The 15030-nt window shown below is 34.6% G+C and overlaps 1 protein-coding gene across 2 annotated transcripts; it reads right to left on the bottom strand.

Moving 5' to 3' along the window:
- Nucleotides 1–3020: 3020 nt before the first annotated feature.
- Nucleotides 3021–14302, bottom strand: LOC120071864 (Leucine-rich repeat (LRR) family protein). 2 transcript variants are annotated; one of them, XM_039024272.2, is made up of 11 exons: nt 13825–14302; nt 13274–13452; nt 6752–6821; nt 6520–6566; nt 6133–6241; nt 5896–5981; nt 4884–4974; nt 4459–4544; nt 3850–3936; nt 3600–3746; nt 3021–3332 (listed from the first exon to the last, which is right to left on the bottom strand). In XM_039024272.2, the coding sequence occupies exons 2-10, from the start codon at nt 13370–13372 to the stop codon at nt 3636–3638; spliced, it is 786 nt and encodes a 261-aa protein (XP_038880200.1). In that variant the 5' UTR covers nt 13373–13452; nt 13825–14302; the 3' UTR covers nt 3021–3332; nt 3600–3635. The 2 variants fall into 2 exon arrangements, with proteins under 2 accessions (XP_038880200.1, XP_038880201.1); XM_039024273.2 differs by having other exon boundaries at nt 13274–13399; nt 13825–14301.
- Between the last annotated feature and the right edge of the window lie 728 nt (nt 14303–15030).

Here is a 15030-nt window from a genome sequence, read left to right as displayed (position 1 = left end):
AATCCACTCTCACTTAAATGTTCATATTTGCATCACATTGATTTGTTCAAATTGAAATGCGTATGAGTCTAATATGCAAAATGCATATGAAAGTTGTTAATTTCGATTGTTGAGTCATATATAGTTAAGATTTTTTCAACTTTGATAGGCAAAACGAATCCATTAAAGCTAGTAGAATGCATGACTCATACAAAAGTACTTCAATACAAGTAAAATGTTACTCATGCATCAAATTGTTGTTATTTTTTAGTCAAATGTCGTTATTATTTGAACAATCAATAATTTAAAACATGTAATGCAACCTCTTGTACTTTATTGTTTATTATTTAGGACGTCGAAGACACATGGAGAGGATGCATCAAGTGCGTCACTTTTATAATGCTTTAATATCTCAATTTATAGTGTTGTTAAAATTGTTTAACTTAGTTTAATTGTGTTATTTACTTTTTGGGCTGACGTTGCCCTGCTCTTATAGAAATATTATCTTTTTTTGTTTACTTTTTAGTTGAATTTTATAAATTGAAGTTTCAATTTTCATTTTCTTTTACTTTACACTTGGGGGCATTTGGCATACATCTGAAATCTTAAACCTGAGAATGTTAAATCTGGAGATTAAGCTGGAAGGATTAGGTAGCCTAGGTTTAAAAAAACTATGCTTGGAGTACAGATTTTTTTGAGATTAAGAAGCCTGTGTTTTGAGTGTAGATTTGTAGCTTGAGAATGAAGTACAAATTTATAAATATTTAGTTTATGAAATATTTTCTTGTATTTAATCATCAATTAGATTTTATATTAGTTTAAATTTATCATCTTAATTGTTTTAATATAGTTAAGTTTAAAATAAATTAGAAAATTTAGAAGAATATTTTTTTAAAACATAATTGAAATAGAGATTTTGACTAAAATTATAATTTTATTTGATTGATTATTTTAATAATTTGATATTTTAATATTACTAGATTTTAAAATAAAATTTCATAAACTTTTGTCACTTTAACTAATTTGAAAATAGATCAATTTTTTTACCATAATACATTGACTTAAAATTGAAATAAACTAGTATTTTAATATTAAATTCAATGATTGAAAAACTATGCTTTTTTCTTCCTATCAAATTACATTTGAGGAATAAAAAATCATAAATTTTAAGTTTTAGTTTTAATTTGGTCGCTAAATTGTTTTAAACATTTTAAACCTTTACATTTGGAAAATGATTCTAAGTCTTCGAGCTAATTAAATTGACTAACAAAAAAATTTGAGTTTTCAAACATATATAGTTCTACATATATAACCTAAATAAATATAACAATACTATTGTAGTCTATTGGCATATTTGGAGTGACTTAGAAAAAAAATATCTTTCAAAAATTCATTTTCAAATAAACACTTTTGATAAAAACTCCTTAAAATAAAAAAAATAAAAAGTATATGTATTGCAATTATTTCTTAAAAGTGTTTTTATATAAAAATTTGTCTAGCTTGTTATTTACTAAGAGTATTTTTATTAATATTTTTCAAGATTGGTTTGTGGCGATCGTCGGAATTTTGCGGGGGAAAGGGGGGGGGGGGGGAGAAGGGGGTTGCCAGAGGTTGATCAATAGTGGTTGGAGTTGGCCAATGGCGACTGGAGGTTTGCTGACAACAGTCACCAATGTGGCGGCCAGAGTTGGTCAGTGGCTGCCGAAGTTGGCCGATTGACAGTCGCTAGAGGTGGTGACTAGAGTTGACCGGTGGTGGTCGCTGGAGGTGGCGACCAGAGTTGGTCAACGGCGATCATCGGAGGTGGTGCTGAAGGCGGCCAACGGCGTTTGTGGCAGTTGCCGGAGGGTGGTAGCCGAAGTTGGTCGACGACAATCGTTGGAGGGAGGCAGCGTGAGTTAGTCTCGGTGATCACCGAAGGTGGTATATGGAGGTTGGCCAACATACTTTCTAGATTAAATTAGAGGGGAAAATACTATTCAAACCCATGAGAAAATGATAGGCTTTCTAAATCCATGTTCCAAACAAAGGTTGGTTTAGGATGCCTGACTCATTCAATCCCAACCCTTGAAACAAACACCCCCATAATGCATTTGGAATTATTTATTTATATATTCTTAAGATTTAATTTCTTACGTATCTGTCCAAATGAGAATTACGTAAAGAAGCGTCGAAGAAACAAAATAATTTAAGAAGATTGACAAATTTTCTATTATAATTATTACAAAAGACGTGATAAAACAATAGAATTCTAGTATTGTTGTTATTAAAGGGGATACTAAAGCGGTTTTCTTAATTGCTACTATTAGTCTGGTAGCACTTTGACATCGCTACAATAGGTAAAGGAAAGTAGCTACTTTTACAAATTGTTGCAATATAATTCTTATACTGTTGCTATTAAAGGGGACACTAAAGCGGTTTTCGATTCAATTCCTACTGTTCAAAATTTGTTTCCATTGATTGTGCAACAGTTCTAGAAGTGTTCAATAAAAAGTTCTTGCCCGCTGCTATTAAAGGCACACTTGCTAAACTATTGCAGTAGGGTTGCGGCGGTTTTCAACTGCTGCTAAAGGTCTTCAAAACTGCTGCTATAGATGGTTCTTCCTGTAGGTCAAAATAAATTATTTTAACCCTTATATAAAGAAAACTGATTATTGAACCTCCTTCAAATAATTGGTTGTTTTTCTATTATTTCATACTAGTGGCTTTCATATTTCCTACTCTTTTTTTTTTTCAAACTTTCACCATAATTTTGAAAACATTCCTAAAAAATAGACAACAAATTAAATAATTTTTTAAAAAAAATCGTCAATTTATTTTAAGGGGAAAAAAACAAAACAAAATAGTTCTACATTTTGAATTCATTTTATGCAAATAACAAAAATTAATCTAAAATCTTCAGAAATTAGTTTTTTTAAAAAAAAAAAATCACATCAATGACGACAAAATAATCATTTTCCTTCCTCGAAAGACTATATTTCTAAAGTTCCTTTTTATAGACATAAAAAGAATTAAAATCATAAATAACAGTTTCTATGTCGTGATACAATCCAGGTAAATATACCGCATTAGGCCTGGGCCCAAATTACTATTGAGATTCCGATTTCAGTTTTACAGAAATTATACAAACCCTGCCAAATGATGGTAGGCATATAAACAAAAACAAAAAAGAATTAAGAAGGCTTATGATATTATACACACCAACTGTACTGTTATTGGGAGTCCTCCTGTGTACATTTTTATTTTGCAAAACATTGCTCAATAGTCCCCAGTTTCTTACCATATCAAAATTCCCCCCTCCCCCCTTCAATTTACACCAACCAACCAGTATACAAACCATCTCCTCCATAAATCTGCACAGAAGCACCCAAAGTTGGAATGATAAGTTCAGAGGACAGATATAAGCCAAAGACTAGGGAGCAGCCAATATAAATTTACTAGATTTAATGTTAAAACACCAACATGCTCAATACAATTCTAAAATAACAGTTACAGTGTACGACTAGTAGACTCAAACCACAAAGATCAAAATGTATAGCCAAACGTTTAAACAAACAAAAGAACTTTGAAAAATAAATCTAGCAAGCACAAATAGATATAGATATAGGATTGGAACTTACATTTTCTTTTTTTCTATAAAGCCAGTGCAATTGTTTTTATAGATCGACACCCTCGTCAAGGCCCTTGGAGCTAATCATGACATTGGAATCAATTTGTTTGTCAAATTTCTTTTTTCTCCTAGCTTCAAAATCCTCAAATCCTTCCATCTGGTAGTCCATGGAAGAAACGAGCAATATTATTAAGCATATTCCACTTATTTTCTATACAATGTTAATTAAGAAAGAAATGCAAATAAGAAGTAGACCACACCTGCTGAAATTGATCCATTAAAATTGGATTACCATGCAAAGATACATTCTGCAATGCTTTGCAATCTTTCAACAGACTTGATGGTAACTGGGATAGAAATGCAATACAACAATTCAAATATAAGTATGAGAATGCTAGGAGAAATACTAATTTTTAAGGTTACTAAGCCTAAGATGGAGAGAATTTCACAAGTATAACGTAGAGAAAGAGCATTTTGTGCACGCACATGAGAGTTTGTAGTAACAGACAATATAACATTTTGTTGCGCAAGGAGATCTTAGATGATCGGCAAGGAGAAATTTGAAGTAGAAATCAAAATGACAGTCTATCAAGTGATAGATGCCAAATCTTAGGAACTAGTTTATCCTCATTACTCTCACCTCAACAAGCAAGATGCTCAGCATGTGTTTTTCAATTTCAGGTTAGCTAATGGAGAAAATTCAATTTATCCAGTAAGGAGCGGCAATCCTCCAGATATATCTCAAGAACTCAAGGACATAAACAGTAAAGGATATATACATTTTATGTTAAATAGTAATATACTCATTACTATAATCAAAACTGTAAATTCAGGAAGTTAAGTCATGTACAAATATTAAAAAAGTCTACCTGACCAATATTGTTATTATCTAAACGCAACGACTTCAGGTGAATCAGATTGCACAAAGACGAGGGAAGGTCTTCCATAAGATTATCTGAGAAGTTGTTCAAATGTAAGCAAGTGATAAAATACAGTCCTAATTCCTAACTACAAAACCACAAGTAAGGGGAAACATCATATGTCTCCAAACTTGCAATCATAGGAAAGAAACTAAGCAGAATCATGGCTAGTCATACACTAGTTTCTTGCAATAATTCTCCAAAGTGTGGCGGGAGGCCAGTTAAAAATAATTTGTCCAATTAATAAAATGTTTCCATGTCAAAAAAGGAGCAAATGTTGAAAGTTCCATGTCTTTATTCATGCTGCCAAATAACAATTGTTGAAGTAGTATATAGGCATTGCCTGTAAAAGGACTGGCAGGAATTTCATGTACCATTTGCTTGCAATTCTTCGAGGGAGAAGCAACTTCCTATTGATTCTGGGAGAGATTTTAATTTGTTGTTTGACACATTGATAAGCAATAACTGCATCATCAAACTTGGTGTTAGTCCTCAAAGTTGATAATACACGATTTTTATCGTATCAAAATAAAAGGTTAAATATGGAATTACATCTTTCAAAAAAAGTTTACCACTATCTCGCTAATTGAAGTTTGATAGACATTAGCATCAATATTAGTCCACGTGGAATAAAGTTTACTGTTAACGTCACTATAAATACAAGTGTTATGATGTTGAAGCTTTCAAAATCTTGTGATTGTTAAAATTTCTAGCACTCTTGAGGTCTTCGGGAATTAGGCTGCAATATAAGTGCTACATCTGGGATGGATAATCGAACTTTGCCCAGCCCATCCCATGGTTATGGATCATGGATGTGTCGTTTCCCACAAAAATAAAAGATTAACCATGAGTATAACCTAGTTAGAAGTACAAAAGAGACTTTTGGACTGTTCTCTTTACTTGTACTCTTCAATAATCAATTTTAAAGGAATCACTCATCAATAATTCTATTGTTTTCCATAGTCTGTTGGTCTTAAGTTCTAAGATAGTCTGTTGGTCTTAAATTCTAAGATGTTTGAGAAATATGTACAGAAAAACAACTTTTCTACAGAAATACTGTACTAAGGCCATTTATCTTTTAACCTAGCAATAACAGATAATCCTCTTTGACCATTATTCTAAAACTCCAACATACTTCATTCCCTTGATCCGTAACTAATTACTAAGGCACCCATTTTCTTTTCTATTCCACTTAAAATATGGATATGCAGACATTGTAATGGATCTTGTGGAACAAGAACATGATCCAATACTTTGATTCAATGTTAGAAACAACATAACTTGAAGTGCTCTGCAATTACAACCAAATAAAATATTACAGAGAAGGTATAATAGTTAAAATGCTGTGAAAATAAATATAAATAAACAATAAATAAAATCACTTACATTCCGCAAGCTTCCAATGGTTTCAGGTAAGGACGATAGCAAATTTTGGGAGACAGATAAACGTTCAAGTCGTACTAGCTGACCCACTACACACAAGAACTGATATCTATTTAGAATGTATTACAAGAATTTGTAACAAATACTAACAGAAGTTACAATAGTATGGCACAAGGCAGAAAAGTGTATCACTTCTCGCAATCTTTTTTAACCTCTTGTTCTTTTAGATAAGAAAATTACATTCATCGGGTAATGTTGTAATGTGATTTCCATCAAGTATCATAACTTTTAGAGAATGTAGCTTCCCTAAATTCATTGGTAGACGCTCAATAAGATTATCTGCCAAAACCTGACAAGGAAAATGGAAAAGTTTTATTTCTCATTTTTTTTTTCCGAAAGAGAAATGTGAGATAAAGTATTTGAATTGTTGTTTCTACTTCTAGTAGAGATTGTAAATCTAAAAGATAAAGAAAAGAGAAAATTTCAACTATTATATATGCCAAGTACAACTAATGAGAACAGAAGTACCGAGTCCTACAAAGATTTGATAAATTTTTGTTGAAAAATTTTACCCAAAAAAGAACTAAAAACTGCACCAAATGAGTAAAAATGAAATACAATCCCTACCAGACGTTGCATGTTTATTAATTTGCAGACTTCCATGGGAATATCAACTGCAAAATAATTAAAAGAGGCAAGTTAATAAAAGTATTGAAATTGTTATAGTTGGTAGATTAGGAGTTTCATTATCGCCAATTTAATAAGATAATAGATGCAAGGATGATTAAACTCAAAAAATAGTTTTCCGAGATATTTATGACCACGACCACCACAAGAAAGGAGAGTGCAAGATACACACCTATTTTATTGTTCGTTAAATCAAGGGTACGAACAGATCTGTCCATGTCAAGAACTTCATCTGGAAATGTCTGTTTCAACATCAGTAGATGTGTAAGCATATGGCCAACAAAACCAATCATGGAGCAAGCATTCCCAAAGAATGGCATGAGTTATTGGAATTCATCAACTCATATAGTATTTTTCAGAATGATTATAATTATTCTATGCAATGACAGCCCCATTCAACCACTCAAAATATCATCAACATCAATATAGTCAAATATATTGAAAAGCAAGGGTCCACATATGGCTAAAATTTCCAGGTGACCTAATTTACTGGTTCATATCTCTTGATCATTAAGATATCTTTGTCAATATCTTTTTGAAAAATACAAACAAAAAGAACATGCATATGCAGGACATGTAACTGTAATCTTCCTTTGATTTGTCCCAACTGGAAGAACTATTTGGAATCCCCAAGTCATTTGGTTTTGTAAGATACATTTTACTCCTCTGAAGAGATTTCTTTGTAATAACAAATCTAATTCAAAAGTTTGAACGATTCTGTTAGGCCTCCAATTATACATACATATGTTAGAAAGAATAAGGGAGGGCAAAGAAGTGTGACTGTGGGGACCACGAGTGAGAATTAGTTAGTTGAGAGTGGGGTGGTTTATATTGTGAAAGGAGCGTGTTAGTGGGGGGTATGTATTTTTCGGAGAGAGAAAACTCTCGAGAGAGAGAGAGAGGAGGTTGGAGAGTGTTCAATCATCTGGAATCGAAGCTTGTGATTGTAGGGAGATTGTACTCTTTCTTTGAGTATTAATAAACGATACCTTCCATATTGGTATCAGAGCTTCACTCTGGGAAAATTTGGAACAATGGCACAGAAGAAGATAGAGGAGAAGATCGATGCAGTCAATGTGGAGGTCTCGGAAATAAAAGTTGAAGTTCAAAAATTACTGGTGATGGAGGAATCATTGAAGTCCTTGGCAAAAAGTGTAGAGCGGTTGAATGTTCAAGCTGATTTGCAACAACAATTTTCAGAGGAGACTCGGAAATTATTAGCGAATTTATTGGAGGGGATCTTGCAATTCCGGACCACGACGGAGAAAAATTCGGAGGGAAGCACTAGTGGTAATCGGCCAGCAAAGGTGGTTGAAGGCATAGAGGTAGTGGAAGCAAATGAAACGATGAAATCTGGAGGTGAGGATGTCGGAATGGAACGAAACAAATTCAAGAAGGTGGAGATGCTGGTGTTTAATGGAAAGAATCCGGACGCATGGTTACTCCGAGTAGAGAGGTATTTTCAGATTCACAAACTGTCCGAGGCGGAGAAGATGATCGTTGCAGTAATAAGTTTTGAATCAATGGCGCTACATTAGTATCATGCAAAGGAAGAGCGGGAGCTCTTTTCCGATTGGAAGAATATGAAGATGCATCTCCTCCAACGATTCCGATCTCCTCGTCAAGGTATGGTCTGTGGCCAATTTTTAGCAATTAAACAAGAGAATACTGTAGAAGAATATATAAAGCTCTTTGACAAATTAGTGGTGCCATTACCACATTTACCGAATGAAATTTCATAAAACACTTTTATGAATGGGCTGAAACCATTGATAAGGGTCGAGGTTGAGTGTTGGGAGCTTGTTGGGCTTGTAAACATGATGAAAGTGGCCCAACGTGTGGAGTGTAGAGAACTTACTCGCGCCGAATCGACTGCAAGAAGTACTGAAGTTCGAAAAAACCTAACTCGGGAAGAAATTTCTAAGATCGAAAACCTCGCGACAATGAAGGAAGCGACTAAGCCCCTGGAAACCATTCCAATGAGAACGATTACTCTCCAAGGAGTAACGGCGACTGGAGAAAAACGCGAAGGTCAAGCGAAACGATTATCGGAAGCGGAATTTCGTTTATAAAGAGAAAAAGGATTATGTGTTCACTGTGATGAACGATATACGGTAGGGCATCAATGAAAAGTTAAGGAGAAACACAAATTGAGGGTTATGTTGGTGCAGGAAAATGAGGAAGACCTAGAAATTTTTTAGGATGCGAAAGAAGAGATTGAGCAAGTGGAATTGCAGGCAATAACGGTTGAGAATACTGTAAAACTATCGATGAATTCAGTGGTAGGGTTATCTAACCCAGGAACTATGAAGGTACGTGAAGAAGTATCAAATGGAGACGTGATTGTATTAATAGATTGTGGTGCAACTCACAATTTCATCACTCAACGTCGAGTTGAAGAATTGAAGTTCCACGTTGATGATATAGCTCATTAAGAAGTAATTCTGGGATCTGGAACAGCGTTAGAGGGAAGGGGGTGTGAAAAGGAGTATGATTGAAAATAGGGGAGTTAGAAATTGTTGATGAGTTCCTGCCTCTAGAGTTAGGAGGAGTGGATATGGTCTTGGGAATGCAGTGGTCACATACGATGGGGTGACTGAAGTTGATTAGAGAACGTTAACCATGAAATTTACAAAGGAGGGAAGACTGATGGTTTTGAAGGGAGACCCCATCTTGAAAAAGATGCAGATTAGCCTGAAGAGGATGATGAAGACTTGGGAAGGGAAAGACCGAGGATTTTTTATAGAGTGTCATGCTTTAGAGAAAGTTGAAACTCTCGTAGCATTCAATGGCATTGAATATGTTTTTAATTCGAAGGAAGCACTGACTGAAGTCATTTTGAAGTATGATGATGTCTTTGATTGGCCAAGGGATTTACCTCCAAGGAGGGAAGTGGAGCATCATATTCGTCGGAAAACAGGGGCTTCTCTTGTGAATGTGAGACCATATCGGTATGCACATCATCAGAAGAGTGAAATAGAAAAGTTGGTTGCCGAAATGTTAGCTTCAAGGATCATTCAACCCAGTACTAGCCCCTACTCTAGTCCAGTTTTATTGGTCAAAAAGAAGGATAAAGGGTGGAGATTCTGTGTTGACTATCGAGCCTTAAACAATGTGACTATTTTGGATAAGTTTCCGATACCAGTTGTTTGATGAGTTGAATAGGACAAAGTGGTTCTCTAAAATTGACCTAAAATCAGGTATCACCAAATTTGGATGAACCCAAGTGATGTAGAGAAGACGGCATTTCACACGCACGAAGGCCACTACGAATTTTTAGTCATGCCTTTCGGTTTGACTAATTGCTCCATCAACTTTCCAAGCGTTGATGAACCAGATATTTAAACCACATCTGAGAAAATTTGTGCTAGTCTTTCTCGATGACATATTGGTGTATAGTAAAGACTTGGAGGAGCATGCGAAGCATCTTGATTGTGTATTAGCCGTTCTACATAACCACGAGTTTATATGCTAATAGGAATAAATGCTAGTTTATGAGAGGAAAGATTGAGTATTTGTGACATTTAATTTCTAGTATAAGGATGGAAACAGATCTAGGAAAAGTTAGAGCTATGCTTGAATGGCCAACGCCCACTTGCATCAGGGAGGTGAGGGATTTTTTGGGACAAGATACTATAAACGTTTTGTGCAGAACTATGGGAGTCTAGCAGCACATTAACACAACTGCTTAAAAAGGGAGCTTATGAGTGGTCTGAGGCTGCACAAGAGGCATTTGAGAAATTGAAGAATGCCATGGTAACGTTGCATGTTCTCTCTTTACCCGATTTTAGTAAGCCCTTTGAAGTGGAAACCAATGCTTCTGGTTTTGGTTTGGGAGCAATATTAATGCAACAAAGGAGACCGATTACTTACTTTAGCCATACTTTGTCTAACAGGGATCACAACAAGCCAGTTTATGAGAGGGAATTGATGGTTGTGGTTATGGCAATTCAGCGGTGGCGTCCATATTTGTTGGGGCATAAGTTTGTGGTTATTACCGATCAACGCTCATTGAAGTATCTGTTGGAGCAGCATGTGATACAGCCTCAACATCAAAAATGGTTATCCAAATTGCTTGGGTATAATTTCGAAGTAAACTATCGTCCGGGGGTGGAGAATAAAGCCGTTGACGCTTTGTTTAAGAGGCCGAAGGAGGTGGAACTAGCTAATTTGACAGTTCCTACGTTGTTGGATCTAAAGGTGATCGAAGAGGAAGTGAAACATGATTCGAAGTTGCAGGCTCACTGATAAAGATAGTGTCCCTCATTTTTCGATACGGCAAGGTATGTTGAGGTTCAAGGGAAGAATTGTGCTTTCTAAAACTTCTACTTCAATCCCTACTATTTGGCATACATACCATGATACGGTGTTTGGGGGGCACTCGGGTTTTTTGCACACTTATAAGTGTTTAGTAGGATAATTGTATCGGGAGGGAATGAAGAGTGATGTGAAAAAGTATGTTAAAGAGTGCCCTGTTTGCCAGCAAAATAAGGCTATGGATGTATCTCCAACTGGGTTGTTGTTGCCTCTGGCTAGCCCCAATGCGATTTGGGAGCAAATTTCAAAGGATTTCATCGAAGGGTTGCCCAAATCACAAGGTTGTGATGTTATCCTGGTTGTGGTGGACCGTTTGTCTAAATATAGTCATTTCATTGGGCTTAAACATCCTTTTTCAGCTAAGGTGATAGTGGATGTGTTTGTTAAAGAGGTAGTCCGTCTACATGGCTATCCTAGATCCATTGTCTCTGATCGAGATAAAGTCTTTTTGAGTAATTTTTAGCAAAAATTGTTTAAGCTGGCAGGGACACAATTAAATCGAAGCACAGCTTATCATCCACAATCGGATAGGCAGACTGAGGTTGTGAATAAGAGTGTGGAGGTCTATCTGCATTGTTTCTGTAGGGATCGACCTAAGCAGTGGCATGCTTGGTTGCACTGGGCAGAATATTGGTACAATACTACGTTTCATATCTCCATTGGAATTACACCATTTCAAGTTGAGAATGGTCAACAACCTCCAGCTTTGGTTTACTAGGGAGAGCAGGCTATCTCTAATTCTAGTTTGTATCATCAACTGCGAGAAAGGGATGTAATGTTGCGTGTTTTGAAGGATCATTTGGCTATTGCTCAAAGTTTGATGAAAAAGTTCGCTGATAGGAGGAGGAGGGAGGTCGAATTTGCTGTTGGGGACCAAGATAATTTGAAGCTTCGTCCGTATCGTCAAACTTTGGTGGCTAGTCAACGAAATGAGAAGTTGTCACCCAAATACTTTGGGTCATACCAAATTGTGGATCGTGTAGGGACTTTGGCTTACCGATTATTGTTGCCTATTGAGGCAAACATTCATCCAGTGTTCCATGTCTCTCAGTTGAAGAAGGCGATGGGACCACGATCAGAAGTTCAGTCTGATATTCCATCATTTTCTGATAATATGGAATGGCTTACTAAACCAGAAGAGGTTTTTGGGTATCGCAAAATTCCTTCTACAGGGCACTGGGAAGTGTTGATTGGGTGGGAGGGCTTGCCACAGCATGAAGCTACTTGGGAAGTATTTGAAGATTTTCAGCAGCAATTCCCTAATTTTCACCTTGAGAACAAGATGATTTTGGAGGCGGAAAGTAATGTTAGGCCTCCAATTATACATTTTATGTTAGAAAGAATAAGGGAGGGCAAAGAAGTGTGACTGTGGGGACCACAAGTGAGAATTAGTTAGTTGAGAGTGGGGTGGTTTATATTTTGAAAGGAGCATGTTAGTGGGGGGTATGTATTTTTTGGAAAGAGAAAACTCTCGAGAGAGAGAGGGGAGGTTGGAGAGTGTTCAATCATCTAGTTGTGATTGTAGGGAGATTGTATTGTTTCTTTGAGTATTAATAAACGATACCTTTCATATTCCATTAGCTGTGTCCTATTAAAATAGAAAACAACACTAACTAATCTAAAAGATTTTTAAAGTATCTATCATATGACAAAAATGTGAAAATTAGGTTTTTGTTCTAGAATTATGTTGAAATATGTATTGTAAATAAATACCACAAAAAATTGTTTCCCTTTTCAAAAAAAAAAATACCACAAAAAGATCTATAAGTATCCTAGGCTTTCTTTAGGTTCAAAGAATTTTAGAGAATTTCTTCGGATAAGATAAACCAAGAAATATCTAAAATATTTAGAATCTAAGAACAACCTAGAGAGATTCTTTTACTTGGGCTCCAAAGATCTCATGCCTATAAATAGGAGATGTGATCACATATGTGAGCCAAGAAAAACTAGAGAATTGGTGAAGGAAAGTGAGTGTTGAGAGAGTGAAAGAGTAATCTCATAAGTGCCCATTCTTGTACATATCAAATTTAAAGTTTCTTTCTTCAAAAAGAGATCGTCTCTCTTCCATTTGTGCCAATTTCTTCAACATGTCAGCTTCACCACATTCAGTCAAATACATAAACAATGCAATAATATACAAATATACAAATATAACTAATAAATAACCTAACTTGTCAATTATGGAATAAGCACCTACTCATAAGTGACAGAAGAATTTTTTAAAACAATCAATAGTAACCTACAGCCTCCTACCAAGAAAGCCGTGTGCCCATTTCATGGATGACTCTAATTCAAACAGAAAATGAACAAGAAAGATGTTGAATCCCAACAAAAGGGTAATATACAATTCATATAGAAAGAAAATAATGAAGATAACCTTCAACTTTGAGTCTCGCAAAGCCACGATACCAGTAGCTCGCCATCGAGCCACTCTGCTGGCCTTTGAATCTGCATTCTTGCTAACATAGCACCCCATGTTGCCAGCAGCGGAGAAAAACTCAGCCTTCCAAGAAAGGAACAAGGATGAAAGTGATGAAAAGCTTTTTGAATCCGTCTCTGATAAATAATCGAGGGTCAGAAAGAGCAGAACTGAATTGTACTACTTTTACAGAACTAAGAACGGTCCAAGCAATTTATGACTACAGTAGGGCGTAAGATTTTGGTTGATCATACCTTTTTTATGGTCTTTGCTGCTTATTAAATATAAATAATGCAACCCTTATGTCACTGATACAAATAGCGTCTTACTCTAATTGTTAAAAAGTGGCACAAATCATTCAACTATGGTATTAAGATTCATATTTCATTGAAACATTTAATGCTGGACATACAATAAAATAATGCAACCATTTCTAATATATTGTTGATCGAGTGATAAATTGAATGCAAAAAGGTGAAAAGAAACATGGAACTGCTCAAATTTTTTACCTGGGATATTCGTTTCCGTGCCTCTACAGAGAAATTGAACAACCAAATGACGCGGCTTCGATCATCGACGAACAAAAGAAGTTTCGACTAATCCAAACTGGGTCTGAAAGAAAATGGTGTCCCCTGCTTCGGAGAAGACAGTGTTCACCAGAAATCGTGAATTGAACAGACCCAGAAGGATAAAAACTTCTTAGAAAAGTAGAGATTGATCAACAGAAACGGATCATTGAAAACCTTGACCAGGTGAATGTTTTAAGAAGACAACCGAGACGGATATTAAAAGAAATCCTTAAAATAAAAGTTCGATCTTTGAATCAAAGACGTTGAATTGAAATCCGATGGGAAGGATAGTGGAGAACGAAATTGAGTGGGTGAAAGCCTTTTCAATTTCTCGATAAATAATCTAAATAAGTAGAGACGGATTCTAAAATAATTAAAACGTCATGATACAAACGAGGAAAAACATCTTTTTGTCCCTAAATCTAGTTTCTATTTAAAATATTATATATTTGATCATTAAATTTAAATTTTAAAATATTATAATTTTATCTATGGGATCTTTTAAAGTTTTATATTTTTAACCTCAATTTTTCATTAAATACTCACTTTCAATGATTAATGTTAATTTCTATTAATTAATTAAAAATAATTATGGGATTAAATTTTAATTTTAAAATTAATAAAAACTTAATTAATTTTAATTATTTTGATTGTTTTTAATTTATTAATATAAATTAATACTAAAAACAAAAAATGAGTATTTAATGAATAATGGAGGTTAAGAGAGTAAATCTTGAAAAACATAGGGAATAAATTGAAGCAAAACTCAAATATCAAACGTAAAATTGTAACATTTTGGAATTTAGGGACTAAATTGAAACCAAACTCAAAATTTAAGGACTAAATGTGTAATATTTTGAAATCTAATGATTAAATAGAAACTAGACCCAAAATGTAGGGACCAAAAATATATTTTTTTCCTATAAATAAATAGTAATCAATCATGATCTATCACCGTATATCATAGATAGATTGTGATATTTTGCTATTACTTGTAAATAATTTCAACATATTTATCATTTAAAATAATTTTCCTAAAAGTAATTATCAAACATATTTCAATAATTCAAAATAAATTTTAATGAAATAAAAATTACATTTAAAAATATAAAATTAATAATCAAATTCAAGTGACTAAGGTGTGTT

This window comes from Benincasa hispida, chromosome 2 (genome assembly GCF_027475165.1).
Source record: "Benincasa hispida cultivar pf3 chromosome 2, pf3_genome.v1.1, whole genome shotgun sequence".
Classification (NCBI taxonomy): Eukaryota; Viridiplantae; Streptophyta; class Magnoliopsida; order Cucurbitales; family Cucurbitaceae; genus Benincasa; species Benincasa hispida.
The sequence above is the reverse complement of the archived record's forward strand: the minus strand, read 5'-3'. Positions and strand labels throughout refer to the sequence as shown.

Coding starts and splice junctions, on each gene's coding strand:
- LOC120071864 (XM_039024272.2), bottom strand. CDS start 13,372: ATGGGGTGCTATGTTAGCAAGAATGCAGATTCAAAGGCCAGCAGAGTG. Junction 6,822..13,273: donor TGCGAGACTCAAAGTTGAAG/GTTATCTTCATT, acceptor ATGTTGAAACAG/ACATTTCCAGATGAAGTTCT. Junction 6,242..6,519: donor TAATAAACATGCAACGTCTG/GTAGGGATTGTA, acceptor TTTCCTTGTCAG/GTTTTGGCAGATAATCTTAT.